The 17320-nt window shown below is 38.3% G+C and overlaps 2 protein-coding genes across 3 annotated transcripts in view; one reads left to right on the forward strand and one right to left on the reverse strand.

The window, feature by feature from the left end:
- PROS1 (protein S) overlaps nucleotides 1-2817 on the reverse strand; it is a 61807-nt gene extending 58990 nt beyond the window's left edge. Inside the window, exon 1 of the mRNA XM_021687943.1 lies at nucleotides 2635-2817. Within this exon, the coding sequence (XP_021543618.1) occupies nucleotides 2635-2710 (76 nt within the window). The 5' untranslated portion in view covers nucleotides 2711-2817. The remainder of the gene's footprint in view (nucleotides 1-2634) is intronic.
- Nucleotides 2818-7221: 4404 nt separating this feature from the next.
- Nucleotides 7222-17320, forward strand: part of ARL13B (ADP ribosylation factor like GTPase 13B) — a 65728-nt gene continuing 55629 nt past the window's right edge. Inside the window, exon 1 of one of the 2 annotated variants that reach the window (XM_021687945.2) lies at nucleotides 7222-7557. In XM_021687945.2, the coding sequence (XP_021543620.1) occupies nucleotides 7499-7557 (59 nt within the window). In that variant the 5' untranslated portion in view covers nucleotides 7222-7498. The remainder of the gene's footprint in view (nucleotides 7558-17320) is intronic. The other variant, XM_044913894.1, reaches the window with a different exon arrangement.

Here is a 17320-nt window from a genome sequence, read left to right on the forward strand (position 1 = left end):
CTTCCTTCCTTCCTTCCTTCCTTCCTTCCTTCCTTCCTTCCTTCCTTCCTTAGTTAGCAAGTGTTCATTATTGTTGCTTGTAGCTAAAGAATATTGATATATGTACTATCAGGCTTCTCATTTTTTCTCATAATATCTTGAAAGTTTAAATATAGAGCATTTAGCTATAAAGAGGATATTGAACTTGGTGGACAGGAAAGGTTTATTATGAAGCATTACCATGTAGAATGGATGGTAAGAGAATATGGCACAGGGTATCGTTGCTATACCAGAAATTGTCTCTAACTCTTCCCAACCTTAATAAAATCTCTCCAACAGTGCAACATTTTGAACTCTGAAATAAAGGGAATTTTTTTTTTAAAAAAAGACAGATAAACAATGAATAATTAGAGAAGGGAAGAAGAGAGCAAAAAAGAGAAAGCAGATATGAGTCAGTAATGTCAAGGGCAGACTGCATCCACCTAGCAGTGGAAGTCTGGATAGGACCAAACTAGCGCAGCTGGAGAACATCTCTTTTCTCCTATTTCTCCTCACCACAGCCTTTAGTGGCAAATGATGGAATATGTAGACAGTATATATTTTAAATCTATCTCTCTGGCCCTTTCTGTCTGTCTCTCTCTTATATTTACTAACAATATAAGAGATAGTAAAAATATCTTTCATATATATAAATGTCTGCAAAGTCATTTAACATCTCTGACCAATTTTTTATTATTAAAATTATTAAAATTATTATTAAAATTGTTTAAAATTATTAAAATGAAGAAGTTGAACTGGATAGATTCTAACAACTCTCAAAACTAAAACCTTTTTCTTTAAATAGCAATTATATTTCCATGGACTAACCAATGAGTTATAAATCAAATATTTAGAGTTCTAATTCTATCTCAAATTTAAAATCTTAGGGAGTAAAAACATTCCATCTGTACCTCAGTCTCCCCATCAGTTAACCAAAGATTATTTTTAATCCAGTTAAACTACTCATACTTTTTAAAATAAAGTCAATATAGGGCCAACTATTCTTTATGTCATATATTTGTACTATTAATTTCTCCACTCTATCATAACAAATATATTTCATCATATATATGGTTTGATTACTTGTGTTTAACACGCACAGACGTATACATCATTTTTAACTGTGTCTAGATTCAGTGAAAATGTAACAATCTCTACAAAAAGAAAGGGTTTAGCACATTCCTGTGATGACAAGCAGTGAGTGTGGGAAGAAACTTTTGCTTCTTTGGTTACCAAGCAAATATTTGATTGTTGTAATGAACTATATAAATAATGAATTTATACGCATATGGTCCACATACAGGCTTAGTGATAGTGGTTTGAATAGCAATGCTGCTATTGCAGCTCTTTAATATAAGATCAACAAATCATGTTTTACCTTTAAATTAGAATTTTAAAATACCTCAATCATCCTAATCAGTTAACTAGTACAAACTAGTGGAATGTTAGTAAATTCCTACTTAAGTCTCCTAAAATTACCATCTTTGAAAAGTTTCCACAGGAGCTTTAGGCAGCCTAAAAGTTTTTGCAATTCAGAGTTTATCTCTCCCATGCCATTTCCTGAGAATAAAAAACGTAGCACAAGTAAGCATTTTTAATCAATGACCATGCTTAAACTTTGAAAACGAACAAATTAACTGGCAATCAAAATGTACTAAATGCCAAGGGGCGTCTGGGTGGCTCAGTTGGTTAAGTGTCTGCCTTTGGCTCAGGTCATGAAACCGGAGTCTTGGGATTGAGCCCCATATCAGGCTCCTTGCTTAGAGGGAGTCTCCTTCTCCCTCTCCCTCTGCCCCTCCCCCGAGTTGTGCGCTCTCTCTTACTCTCTCTCTAATAAATAAATAGATAAAATCTTTTTAAAAAATGTACTAAATGCTTTGATATTCCTTATATACTTTTCAGAGAAAACTCAACATCCTGCCTTGAATCCACCCATGGGAACATAAAGAACTGGAAATACAAAGATAAAGTACAGAGAATTCATGCCATGACCTCAGATCAGTGACAGTGTCAAAAATACTTTGTACAAAATGATCTGAGAAACACAACATTTAGCAGTCCTTTTGATTTCAAGGTTAGAAAATGACATCTACCTCCTGCTATGCAAACCAGCAGTGATCCTAAAACAATTGGTTTGTCAATGTTGAGATAAGCAAACCAAGCTCAAAGTCCAGAAATTGCAAAAGGGAGGTAAAATTTCAGCAAGGGGTGTTGGCTGGGGACAGCCGCTTGTACCAAGAGAAAACATAGTAGGCTGCCTTTTTCTCCCTATTGTTATACTGGAAAGTGCTCATCCTTGTCCTCTGGGAACTTCAGCTGCTGAGGGCAAATGGGTAGGTGTTGCAATGCCTTCATTGTTATTTAGTGTCCCCCAGGTTTTTGAATCCGTCCAGTAGCCAACAGTTGACTACTAGAGCAGGGCAAAAATTGCCCCTGCCCCACTGTTACACTGCCCGCTAGATCCACTGGCTGCTTCCGTCAGCCCGGAGATTGTCGGGACTTACTGGAAACTTTCTAAAAGCTGGCTGCAGCCGGAGCAAAGAAAATCCTACCAAGAGGGCTCCGGGTTCAGTTGCGCTGCTGCGGAGAGAAGACAGCACGCTATTGATTACTCACAGTTTGCCTCGGAGACTGGGAGCACTAGGATGAGGCACGCCAGTAGCGCCCCGCAGCGCCCACCCAGGACCCTCATTGCGAAGCGGGGGGAGGCGCGGGCGGGGACCAGGACGGTGGCGCGTCGCGGCGGGGACCTGCGAGCCCGGGCGCCGCTCACTGAGGACTGCGGCGCGGCGGCGCCTGCGAGCGAGCGCTCGGGCAGAATAGCGGGAGCCGGGGGCGGGGGGACCGCCCGCTCCCAGCCCCCAGCCCGAGAGGGGAAGTGATAACAAGGACATTTCCAGGAAGCTTTTCAAAGCTGGGGGCAGGGCTCAGGGAGAGTGGTGGAGGCCTAGTAAACACTGTCGAGACATCCTTCCTCGTCCCATGTTTCGTTCCCTGTCTCCGCGCTGTGAACCTTCCCAAGGAGAAGGGGAAGGAAACGTAGTAGAAACCGCCAGCGAGCTAGGGTGAGAGGCTGAGTGGCCCGGGGAACCTTGAGGACTCCGAGGACGGGGTGTCCAGGTTTAGAAGGAAAAATCCTGCAGAGACAGACTGACGTTGAGATGAAGACATTAATCAAACCTAGAAGCGAGTAACTTCATGAAGGCGCCAGAGAACAGAGATAATGGAAGCAAATGGGATAGTTTTGATCATCCAGTTTTCTTTTGTTCTTGCATTTATGGTGTTAAAAAAATATATTTTGAGGAAAAAAATGAGAATGTATCAAATTCCATCACGTTCAAACAGCTCATTTTAATTTTTGCAATATAACCTCTACATTTTGTGCTTAGACATACACATCTGAAATGTTATGTAATGTTTAAGACTGCATCTGGGGCTGAAACGCCTGATTCAAATCTCAATACTTTAATCACTTACTAGTTCTGTAACTTTAAGCAAATTGTTTAACCTCTCTAAGCCTCAGTTATATCTTCTGTAAAATGGGGATAATAGTGTGTTTTCATAATGTTAATGTAAGGATTTAAGAGATAACACATGTAAAGCAATTACTATGCGTTAAATAGTATTACTGAAGGCATATTTACTATTATCACTTCTAGAATTTCTGCCCAAATGAGCCTGTCAATTGATTTCCTATGTGTGTGTGTGAAATTCCATAGGCTGATCATCTTTCAAGGGGCTCTTCTCATTCTAGCTTTCTGTGGTTCTGTGACCCAACTGGATGGAAGTTGATATTAGTCACTTTTTCTGTTAAGAACACTTGTGAAGGGATTACTGAATATATCTATTACCCTTCCCTCTTTGAAATTCTTTTCCTTCTTGCTGTGTCTGACTCTACCATATTAATCTATTCGCCAGTTTATTCCCAGCACCAAGTGATTTAATTTTTAATATAATTCTAATCTCTGTAGAATTGTTTGGTGTGCTGACAATCATAGCATTAAACAAAATGACCTTTAAGTAATATATTTAACTATTAAATTTAAATGCATTTAAGCTAGGAGTCTTTCAAGTAATGGTTCGATTTGGGAATCTCCTCATCTTGTGAGGAGGAATTAAGAGCTGAATATCAATTTTGAAATCTCAAAATTTCACAAGGAGAGAAAACTTCCAGAATCATGAATCAACAACATTCATAGCCATCTCTAATATCCTCAATATAAAAAAGAATATAAAAAGTTTGAAGAAGGGAATGTTAGAGAAGCATAAGTTACCCAAAAGAAATCTTGCTCTCCTGAAAAGTTCAAGAGATTAAAGTGATTATCTTTTTAATACCATAAAGGTGCAACACAGTGTCAGCAATTTGTCAGTGATGAAAAATTATGTATCTTACCTCTACTGTAATGTCAAACTTTGAAAAATCATATACTGAGATGTTTAATAATAAAATTTAATAATACATCTTTGGATAAAATTTTCAGGTTTTTAACTTATCTCAGAAGTTTACTTTGTGAAGATGATATCTGGCTTCAGCTCAATAAATTAATACTTAGTCAATTTCACTTGCCCAAAATTTATTTTTAGTACATTTCTAAATATGTTTGTAAGTTTGTTTGTTTTAAAAGGAGTAATTTCCATTGTTTTACTTCGAGAATGTTACCTTGTTAAATGTTTGCAAAATGGATTAGAGCAAGGAAAGTTTAGAAACCAGGTAACATTTATACAAGAGACAAGTGTTGATGAAGATGTGGAGAATGGTAGGAATGTATATTTATGGAAAATACTATAGGAAGTTCCTCAAGAAACGAAAAATGGAGCTACCATATGATCCAAGAATCCCACTTCTGGGTTTATATACAAAGGAATCACTATCTGGAAGCCATTTCTGTACTCCCATGTTCATTAGAGCATTATTCACAGTAGCCAAGGTAAGGAAACCACAACCTAAGTCTAATCAATGGATGAATGGATAAAGAAAATGTGATACAGAGATAGAGATAGATATGGATATCTCACATTTATGTATGACATTTGGGCAGTATGCTAAGTGAAATAAGCCAGACAGAGAAAGATAAATACTGCATGGGATCACTTATATGTAGAATCTTAAAAAAACGGGGGGGGGAGGGGGCGATTGGGTGTCTCAGTCAGTTAAGCGTTTTCCTTTGGTTCAGGTCATAATCTCAGGGTCCTAGGATTGAGCCCCATGTCGGGCTCTCTGCTCAATGGGGAACCTGCTTCTCCCTCTCCCTCTCCCTCTGCCCCTTCCCCCAGCTCATGCTTGCACTCTCTCTCTCAAATAAAAAAATTAAAAAAAAAAAAAAAGCAAATTCATAGAAACAAAGAATAGGTTGCCAGGATCTGGGGAGTAAGGAAATGGGAAGAAGTTGATAGGGTATAAACTGAAAGTTATATACCCTTTCACAGCATGGTGACTCTAGTTAATTATACTATATCATACACTGAAATTTGCTAAGAGAGTAGATCTTAAGTGTGTTCTCAAAAGGACAGGACAGTCTGGGCAGAAAAAGCATCCAGCACTGATGAAGGGATGATTCAGTTAGGAAAAACAGTACGGGTCATGTAGCCTTGAGACTGGAAAGAAATTTGAACTTATCAAGTCAGGACAATGAAAATAGTGAACAAGATCCTTAGCAATTAGGAGAAAGAGGTAGGAGGAAATGTGCCATAAATGTTTTTTAGAAAGGTGACAGCAACTTCAAAATCTACTATCTATTATTTGTTAGAAACTGCACTTAGGCTTTATTTCTTTCATTTCATCATCTTAGTGACCCTGCAAAGTAGGTATTTTCATTCCCATTTTGCAGATGGGATAATTGGGTTCAGAGATGGTGAGCTGTAAGGGATGTGTATGAGTTGAATCAGGGTCAGATGAATGAGTAAAGAACTCAGAGAATAACTGAGAATAATTTTAAAACTAAATCTCTTGTGGGACGGTGGGTGACTCAGTCAGTTAAGCGTCTAACTCGATTTCAGCTCAGGTCATGATCTCAGGGTCCTGGGATGAACCCTGCATAGGGCTCCATGCTCAGCTTGGAGTCTGCTTGAGATTCTCTCTCCCTCTGCTCTGCCTTCTGCTCATACGCATGTGTGCTCTCTAAATAAATAAAATATTAAAAACAAAAACAACAACAAAAACCTAAATCTGTTGTAGCAAACCATTATTTTCCCCTGGACACACTGGGCATCCCAGGGCCCTCTCTCCTTTTACCAAGATTTGAAAAAACATATTTAAGTAGAAATGGAATGGACACACAGGTCCCTACATATCGTGCGGGCATTTTTTTCCCCTACAGGAATGTACTTGCCATTTCTTTTCTCTCTCTCTCTCTATATATATATAAAGAAATGGAGATATTACATATCCTTGTAGATAAACTAAAACATATTAAAAAAACAGCCAGCAGATCACCATCTCCATCTTGCAGAAACCAAATAGCTAACAATCTAATATTATCTAAAAATCTTCAAAAGAACATATATCAAAATGTTAATACTTGTTATTTTGGGGTGGTGAATATGAGATTTTATTTTGTTCATCTTATTCCTTTTTCAGTGTTTTTCACATTTCTACAATGAATATATTATTTCTTTTAGCTCCTGCTAAAAGATACTCATTTATTTTGCATTCATAACCCCACACACAATAAATATCATACAATTCCATTTTACATTTTATGTAACAAACAGCAATAAACATACAGATTAAAACGTCTGTCATCTGAATTATTAGATAGTTAGCAAATGAGTTTCCCTCTCGTCCTTAATTTATAATAACTGCCCAGGGTATTGTTTCTGTAGTTGTGCAGCCAGAGTCTGCCGGAGTCCCAGAGGATCCCCAACCCTGCTTCATAAAACAAAACAAAACACGCACAAGACCTGAGATCTCTGGATCTCAGCTGGGGTTAGGGACAGACGAGGAACAACACATTTTGTATGGGTATTCAGAGAAGTCTTGCCCAAGATCTGTCAGAGATTTTTCAACGCCTCTCTGGACGCTCCGGTTGCCTAGTTACGAGAACCACCTCCCCGCCCCCGCCTCCACAGGGGAAGGGGAGTCCGGCCCCTTCAGCCACTCAGAGGCCCCCACCACGGGCGGTCGCACGATTGGAGTAGTACATGGGCGGTGCTTGGGGCGGGCCTTCCGCGCCTGCGAGGAACGTCAGCACGTCGACGCGGGGCTTTTCTGTGGCCCGGCTCCGCTAACCCTGCTCGGGTCTGTGTATCTGCGCTTTCGGCCCTGCTGTGCCTGGGCGAGGAGGCCGTTGTTGGCTCGCGGGCCCCCGGCGCGGTTGTCAGGGCCTGGTGCTGGGACTGACCGCCTTGACCTCCCTCCCGACTTCTCCGCCTCAGAGGTCCCTGGGAGCGGCTGCGGCCCTCCGGGGACTCGGCCCGGGGCAACCAGGGGCCCATCCCCGCTCGGGGCTCGGATGGGAGGCGGCGGGAGGTGCGGTCTGGCATGTTCAGTCTGATGGCCAATTGCTGCAGCTGGTTCAAGCGGTGGCGGGAGCCCATCAGGTAAGCTGGAGCCGGCTGCCCGGTGCGGTCGTGGAGTGTAGGGACAGCTGCGCCCCGAGGGGCCGGTTGGGGGGGGCACACCTCTCCTCTGGGAAGAGTCTCTCTCAGGCCTCGGGGGATGCTTTTGCTCCCAATTTGACTTGTCCCCAGAGGAAGAGGTAGGAGGATGCAGCCTTTTTGTCTAGTTGCATTTAAGTTCTCATCAGTGGTGCTTACTGTTATCATTTAAATGGGCTCGAATTTCTTAAAAAGTTGTGGATTTTGTGTATGGAATTGGAAACTATCCGTTGTGTATATTTCCTGTGACGTTTTTGTAATGGGCGTTTTTTTTTTTTTTTTAAATAGAGAAGCATGGGATATAGTTTTCATAACATCCACACATTCCTTTCCAACACACACGCACACATACACTCATTCACTCACTGTTTTGAGAACTTGGGTTTGAAATCTGGCTCCATTGCTTAATCAATTATATGACTTAACCACTTTTGGCCCCACCTTTGTCATATATTAAATGGGGGTGATAATATCTATGCCTCAGGAGTGTTGTATTAAATGAGACTAGCTGATGGAAAGTGTTTTCTTAACTGTAGTGTAGCTTCAGTTTTCATGTGGAATCTAGTTAAGCCTTTAATTGAAAGAGTCCGTTTCTTAACTCAGTAAATGATACTTCTAAGATTAGGAGACGAGTGCCTATTAGTCAGTTACCCACCTCAGTTCATTTTATACTTATCAGTATAGATACCTTTCCCTTCTTCCCTTTCTGTGTTTGTGGAAGAAGGGTTCATTTTTCCTTTTCAAGACTAATTATGGTGGCTGTGCTCTTTATTCCATTTTTTCCCCATTTCTTGGTTAGCTTCAGTTGGTCAGCATTTTGCCAGAGGTCACAGAGAGAACTTCTGGGATACAAGAATAAAGCTAAACTTTTATCCCAAAATTTATTGTTCAGTTTTATCAAAAATACAAAATCTTTCTCTTTTGCCTTCACAGGTTCGCTTCTGTTCTTTCTTTAGAATGTAAACATGCTCAAGCCTCTCTTACCTAAAAAACAACCCAAACTAAATGTTTCCTATTGCTGCTTAACAAATTACTATTAACATAGTGACCTAAAACAACACAAATTTATTATCCTACAGTTCTGAGGCCAGAAGTCTAAAATGGGTCAGGAGAGCCTTAGAGCTTTCTGGAGGCTCTGAGAGAATCTGTTTTTCTTTACCTTTTCCAGCAAAAAAAAAAAAAGGTTGCCTGCAGTCATTGGCTTGCGGCCCCCTTCTTTCATCCTCAAAGCCAATTGTATAACATCCTTCTCTGATCTTTTATCAGGACTTTAAAAAGTCCCTTTTATAATGACTCTTATGTTTACATCTGGTCTACCTGGGTACCCCCAAGATAAGCTCCCCATCCAAGATCCTTAACTTAATCATGTCTGCAAGATTCCTTTTGCCATGTAAGGTAACATATTCACAGGTTCCAGTGATTAGGTTGTAGACATATTTGGGAAGTCATTATTCTGTGTCTACCATAATAAACAACCCTCTGTCCCTGCAGCCACTACCTTTCCCTCTCAGCCTTCACCCCAGACTAACAGTTGGCAATGGATTACTGATACTTTCTCAACTTCATCTCCTCTCATGCATTCCTTAACTTCCTGCATTTGAAGACTTCTGCCCAGACCCTTTAATTCAGTTTGACACTTAAGACCACTCTCTTCTTAAAATTCTCTGGTTTATTTTTCCTGAATTTAAAAATTTTTACCTTTCTGCCTTTGGCCATTTCTTTCTCTGTTTGCCAGTTAGCCTTTCGTCATCTCACTCTCAAGTCTTCCCCAGTGTTCTGTCTTCAACTCTGTTTTCTTCTGTATATTCTCCCTTTGTGGGCAATTTCACCACATATAGTGACTTCAGTGGTCACTTAAACATTGGCTTTCAAGTCCGTGTGTTTCCAGTACAAAGACTCATCTACCACTTGAAGATTTACATATCCCATTCCACAAGAATCCTCAATCCCAGCACATCCAAAATTGAATTTAGATCCTCTCTCATTTCCATGCTGAATTGCTTCTGCCTTCCTTTTACCCAAGTCAAGCCGGGAGCAATCCTAGATACCTCTTTGTGCTTTGATCTCTCAAATCATAAAGTCTTTTGGTTTCTATGGGCTTAATACCACTTACTAGTCTTACACTCTTTTAGCCTTTCCATACCCATTGCTCTGTTTTAAAGATTTTATTTATTTATTTGACAGAGACAAAGCGAGAGAGGGAACACCAGCAGGGGGAGTGGAAGAGGGAGAGGCAGGCTTCCCATGGAGCAGGGAGCCCGATGCAGGGCTCCATCCCAGGACCCTGGGATCATGACCTGAGCGGAAGGCAGATGCTTAACGACTGAGCCACCCAGGCACCGCCCCACTGCGCGGTTTTAGATTAAATTTCCATTATTTCTCTCCCACATTTCTTTGACAGACTTTCCACTGTTCCCCTCTGATTAATTCTCTACACTGTTGTCAGTGGTCTTTTTTCCTTTTTCCTTCTGTCCAAATTCCTTATGCCAAATTTGCCGAATTTAAGTTCTCTAGTCCCTCCATTCCTCACCAAATGCTCTTCTTTTTTTGGTTGGCTGTTCCTAATCATTCCTCACTTGTCAGTTGGGAGATTCTCTTTCAGAAAACTTTCTTTGAATTCCATCTAGGTTTTTTACCTTTTCATTGTAATTGCTTAGCACCGTGTATTTGTCTCTACTTATCCATGTATTGTAATGAAATGTTTATTCAACTCTTCTCACCTGTCCTCCAGGATGGCTTGTGGACAGGAGCTGTTGTTATTTAAAAATATTTAAAAGTAATGCTTGTTTATTGTTATTTAAAGGTGATGAATGTTTATGTAGAATATTGAAAGCACAGTTAAGCAAATTGGCATATAAAGTTGCATATAAAGATTTACATTTTGTTGTAGAATCTCTTATATAACTGTAAATTCTCTTTTTATTTGCTGTTTTTACTCATTACCAAATGATCTCCATGGTGAGTCCAGTTAACCATCTGACACTACACAAAATTATTAAAATATTATTGACTATATTCCCTATGCTGTATATAACATCCCTGTGACTCATTTGTTTTATAACTGGAAGTTTGTAACTCTTAATCCCCTTCACTTATTTCATCTCTCCCTGCTATAGTAACCAACAGTTTGTTTCCTATCTCTGTAAGTTTCTGTTTGGTTTGTGTGTTTATTTGTTTTTTAGATTCCATAAATAAATGAAAACATATGATACTTGTCTTTCCCTGACTTATTTCACTTAGCATAATACCTCTGGGCCCATCCATGTTGTTGTAAATGGCAGGATTTCATTCTTTTTTTATGGCCGAGTAATATTCCATCGTATATCTATACACCACATCTTTATTCATCTATCGATGGACATTTAGGTTACTTCCATATCTTGGCTATTGTAAATAATGCTGCAGTAAACATAGGGGTGCATGTATCTCTTCAAATTGGTGTCTTTGTTTTCTTCCTATAGATACCCAGAAGTGGAATTGCTGGATAGTATGGTAGTTCTATTTTTTTTTTTTTAAAGATTTTATTTATTTATTTGACAGAGAGAGACACAGCGAGAGAGGGAACACAAGCAGGGAGAGTGGGAGAGGGAGAATCAGGCTTCCCACTGAGCTCCAGGGAGCCCAATGCAGGGCTCGATCCCAGGACCCTGGGATCATGACCTGAGCTGAAGGCAGACGCTTAACCGACTGAGCCACCCAGGCGCCCCTGGTAGTTCTATTTTTAAGTTTTTGAGGAACCTCCATACTCCATATGTTTTCCATAGTGGAAAATTTATGTTCCCACCAACAGTGCACAGGATTTCCCTTTTCTCCCCATCTGCACCAACACTTGTTATTTTTTGTCTTGTGAGGTGATACCTTATTTTAGTTTTGATTTGCATTTCCCTCATGATTAGTGACATTGAGCATCCTTTCATGTGCCTGTTGGCCATCTCTATGTTTTCTTTGGAAGAACATTTGTTTGGGTCCTCTGCCTGTTTTTTAATCAGGTTATTTTTTTGAGTTGTGTCAAGTTATGTATTATCCTAAGTTTTATATATTTGGGATATTAATCCTTTATTGGATGTATGATTTGCAAATATCTTCTCTCATTCAGGAGGTTGCTTTTTTGTTTTGTTGATGGTTTCTATCTGTGTAAATTTTAAACAATAAAGAGATAATAGAATGCTATTTTGCAGATTTTTATTTATTTTTGCTTTAATCACAATTATTATCTTTTTGCATCTTTACATGTTTTTCATGAACCATCTTTTTAGGTAGAGTAGTGTGGTGTATAGATTCACCAAAGTATGTTTAATTATTCCTGTTACTAAATATTTAGAAAATTAAAAATTTTTCACTATTATGAACAAGGCTTGTGTGGGCACCCTTCTATAAATAGTTTGGAAATGGAATTCAAATGATGATGAGATCAAATGAAAAAGTTTAAGGTATTTGCTATATATTGCCAAATTGCTCTTCAGAAAGGCTTTAAAAAAAACAAAACATATCAACAATCGTTGCTCCTACCAGAAGTGTATAAAAGTGCCTTTTCCCCCCTTCCCCAAGTCACCACTTGTTTTTTTCAGGTTATAGGGAGAAATGCTGTCCGCATTTAGTTTCTATTTTTTTGATTCCTATTAAAATTGTTTTTTCCTTGGACTTTTGTATTTCTTCTTTTGGGAATTTCCCAATGATTTCCCTTGCTGTTTTCCTATTGGGGCAGGTGCATTTTCTTATTGAATTTTCTAAGAGATTTTAAATATATATAGTAGTAACCATTTCTCTATAGTATATATTGCAGATATTTTTCTTCCATTTGTTATATTTGTAAATTTTTTATGGTGTTTGAAGCATAAACATTTAACAATTTATTATTCAAATACACCATTTAGTGTAATAATTAGATTATATTCCATTGTATGTATCCAAGATTATATTCACCTATACTTTTTTCCTAGTACTTTCATATTTTAATTTTTAACATTTAAAACTATTGAAATTTATTTTGTGTATAGGGAACAGCGTTTGTCCTGGACACAGAATACAAGCCATTGTGCTCAGTATATTCAGGACCTTGTAAGTAGGTCCTCACCCTTACATATTATCATCTACATACTCTAAACTCCTATGATTTATGCCAGGTAGTGTCTAGTTGATGGAATAGTGCATATAAAATGTGATAGAACACGCAAGAGTTGAAAGATGATTTCTAAGATTTTTAGCAAGAATAAAAGACAGGATTTTGAAAGGTGTATAATTTTACTGGGGTCTTGAAGAAATTTTGTGCTTTCTAAGCTTTCCAAGGGCATGAATTCAGAAATGGCTTACCTAAGAGAAGCAGAAAATTAATATCAAGTTAAATGAGAAGAAAATCGGCAAGAAGAATAATGTAATATTACAATTAAAAATAAAAATATTTACTATTATTTAAACAAAAAGAAAAATATAGTAAGTACTCATGTGCCTACTACCCAGATTTTACAAGTATTAAACTTTGGTTATCACATTTTAGTTTTTTCTAAAGAAATAGATAACAAATCTTTGAAGTTCCTTGCTCCCGTCTGTGTTTTTTGATGTCAGAATTCAGCTTATCAAAACTTTACTTCAAATTTATTAGTAAGTTGTTGTTCACTGTGGCCAACTGTAAAAGAGACTCAGATGTTACTTAAGCATTGTGGATTAATGCTTTTTGTACATCTCTGTGGTGTCTGGTAAAAGCGTACCGTGATAGGGTATATCGTCTTTGCTATGAATTTTTTCAATGGGGAAATATTTAGCACCTTAATAGCCATCATTTTGGTTTAAATAAATATAAGTGTAAATCCTAGACTGTTTATAGAAATTGCTGAGTTTTTAATTTGTTAATTAAGCTGTACACACAGATTAGCAAGGATTATCTATCTGATGTGCTGTATGCAGAACTGGAATGGTTTACATTTCTTTTTAAACCCCTGGGGCTTCTTGTTTATTCTTAGTAAGTTTAGAATTTTAGGATAAAAAGGGACCTAGAGGCATTCTGATTCTACCCCTTTATATTTTAGAAATAAACAAATTGACACTAAAAATTTGACTTCAGAGCTAGCATATGACCCCAAGTTTGGTCCTCTTTCTATTTATTAATGGTCCATAAATTTAGATAGTGATTTTGATGTAATATTATCCTGGGCTCCACAATCTGAATTAAAATGTCAGAAAATAGTGCACTTGTACAATAAAATCACACCATAATTTTTTTTTGGTAAATTTTTTATTGGTAAATTTTTTATAATATCGATTTTTTTTGTGGTAGGTTTTTTATTTCTCTCACACATTTATCATAAAATCGTGTTCCCAAGTCTTTTTTTCCTACGTGTGTTTATGTTACTTATTAAATTTAGAACTTGCTTTATGTAGTTCTAAATATTTTCAGTAATACTGATTTGATGTGCTAAGTTTTTTTAGTGTTTTGGTGAAATTGTGTTTTTTTTTTTTTTTAAGATTTTATTTTATTTATTTGAGACAGAGAGAGAACATGAGTGCAGGGAGAGGGGCAGAGAGAGAGGAAGAGTGAGAAGCAGACTCTGCACTGATCAGAGAGCCCGATGCAGGGCTCGATCCCAGGACTCTTGGGTCATGAACTGAGCCAAAGGCAGCTGCTTAACCGACTGAGCCACCCAAGCGCCCCCGAAATAGTTTATTTTTGACTTGCAAAATATTTTTGAAGTTAGAAATAGTTTTTATGTAATTATCTCATTTGAAGTATTGTCTCCTTAGTTGACAGCTCAGGAAGTTTAGAATTGTAGATGTTCAAATGACTGCATTAATGTCACTCAAAAAAGATTGACAAATCAAGTATTTTCTGAGTCTAAGTTCAAAACTCCAGTATTATGTTGCTTATATTTCTGATATATCAAACTGTATATCTGTTTTATAAAAAGAGACTCTGAGATCAAATATATAAAACAAGCTTTTGACTCTCTTAATCCCTACTTTTAATTTTTTTTACTCAGATTTATTTCACTTTTAAAAATATTTCTCACTGTTAATTATTACCTTGAAACCTTGAGCACATAAACTTTTTCAGAAAACTCAGCCAGTTTGATGTAAGAAGATAGATAATTTTTTTTAAAGATTTTATTTATTTGTCAGAGAGAGCACAAGCAGGGGGAGTGGCAGGCAGAGGAAGAGGGAGAAGCAGGCTCCCCGCTGAGCAGGGAGCCCAATGAGGGACTCCATCCCAGGACCCTGGAATCATGACCTGAACTGAAGGCAGATGCTTAATGGACTGAGCCACCCAGGCATCCCAGAAGATAGATACTTTTAATTACATTCCCTGAGGTTGAACTGTTACTTTTATGTGAAGATTTATATAAATTAAATCCATTGTAGTACTTTATCAACTGAAAATTATATATTTTAATTTTACTTAATATTTACTCAGCAAATGGGGGAGTCGGAAAATATATTATGCTGTTTCATTCAGTAAAGATGCTTAATGTGTGCCCAGCGTGTTTGATGCTGGGGCTACAGAGTTGATTGACAAGTTCTAGTAGAGGACACTGTATGAGAAGTTGCATGAGAAAGTTAATGTCTGTTTGCTGGGGTAGCATGGATGGCCAGGAAGGACGGAAAGGATGAGGGGAGTACTGGACTAGTAGGCCTGCGGGAGGAGAGTGGCAGAAGAGGAGGCTCCAGAGTTTGGACTTGATTTTGTTGAAGGATTTTAAGCAGAAAAATGCCATCGTTAGATTTTCATCAATATCATGGTTAGGTTTTATTAACAGCATGCTATTCATGACCTTAGTTAGTGTACCTGTTAATAGGTAATCTATTTTCTATTAGGTCCACAAACTAAGTTAGGATTATGATATTGTGTAAAATACCACAATACCTTCAAGATACTGTGATGCAAATGAGCCATACTGGGGCGCCTGGGTGGCTCAGTCAGTTAAGGGTCTGCCTTCAGCTCAGGTCATGATCCCAGGGTCCTGGGATCGAGCCCCGTATCGGGCTCCCTGCTCAGCGGGGAGCCTGCTTCTCCCTCTCCCACTCCCCCTGCTTGTGCTCTCTCTCTCTCTCTCTCTCTCTGACACAAATAAACAAATAAAATCTTAAAAAAAAAAAGAAAAAGAAAATGAGCCATACTACTTGGCTATCAGATGTGTATCTGTGTGCATATATGTAAATGTGAGTAAATTGTAGGCTAAACAAAATGGTTCAAGTTGCCCTTTAAAATAATAATGATTATTACTATTTTTACAAGCCATTGTATTTAAACTTGCCATGGAAACTGCTGTTGACTTTTTATGAGCACGTAGGGATGGGTAACTTGTACCCACTCTACTTGCAGGGACAGTATGAATATAAATGGTAGGGTAAAGTAGCTTTGAACTATTAAGACATACTGTATAAATTCAAGGCATTGGTTATTGCAGGGTTTGGGAAAAGATGAGAGCATTTACTGCTGAGTTACTTGATTTGGGACAATTACGAAAAAGATACTTTTATTTTACGAAACTTTGCAGTATTTGATATTGTTCATCTCATAACCCTTCTGGAAACTATTCCCAATGCTGCCATTTCTTTAGTCTCCTCATTTCTTTCTGACTACAGTTTTAAGGGTTTCTTCAAAGGTTCTCAGGGTTCCATGCCCCCCTCGCCCCTGGCTCTTCTCCCTCCTGCGCCCTCCCTGGGATCTTTCATCTGTTCTCATAGTTTTAATTACCAGGTGTACGTCTCATAAACCTAGCACAGATCTCTCCTTCAGCTTCAGACTTCAGTGTGAGATGAGTGAGCACTGTCAACATGTGTAAAACTGCACCCATTCATTCTCTAATCTGGTCCCTGTCTGTTTCTGGAGTCTCATCTCATGGACTTCCTGTTTTGAGTCTTATGCTGTAATAAGAATAGCTATTGGTTGAGCACTTATTTTGTGCCACAGGCATTGAGCACTTTACTTGCAGTGTCATATTTCATTTAACCACATTCCTATGGGATGGATCTTATTATTAACTCATTTTACTGATAAAATTCTGAGAAGTTAAATAACATGGCCCAGGTCATATAACTTGGAAGTGGCAAATCTGGGACTTGAATACAGGTCTAATACCAAGGTTGTGGCAACCTATCAGATTTGTTACTAGTACAAACAACACTGTACATCTTAAAATACCATGAAGTCCTTTCCATCTCAGCCTTTGTAGTTTGATATATAATTAATGACTCAGGGATAACTGTGATAAGAGTGAAGTGATCACTTTCAACTTCTGGGAAGGTCACATTGTTAACTATTTGTTGATACTAGTTCCTAAGGTAGCAGTATATCAAGTTTCCTTTAGACTCAGTGTGTAGTCGTATTGTGTCATGATTATGTGTGAGTCTAACAAGCGTGTTCTCCTTTTGTTTAAGGCTGCTCTAAGGTGTACTCTTAACCCCTGGCTTTAGCAGCTCTACATCCTGCCAGTTCTCCTCCCCTCCTTGGTATGGTATCTTCTCAGGCAGTATTCTCAGTTGGAATCTCTTCATTCTCCTACCTTCTATTTTCATCTTCCCCTTGTTTGGCAAACTTTTCCACTTTAACTGCTTAGCCGAAGCATTGCCTTGTCTAAGAAGCTTCCGTGACCTTCTGTATCTTTAGGCTAGATAAAGTCCTCTTGCTCTGTATTACTTTAATATCTTTTATATATAGATGAGCATATTTAACTGTCATAGTGTCACAATGTACTAATATTAGTTCTTATATTTA

This window comes from Neomonachus schauinslandi, chromosome 1 (assembly GCF_002201575.2).
Source record: "Neomonachus schauinslandi chromosome 1, ASM220157v2, whole genome shotgun sequence".
NCBI lineage: Eukaryota > Metazoa > Chordata > Mammalia > Carnivora > Phocidae > Neomonachus > Neomonachus schauinslandi.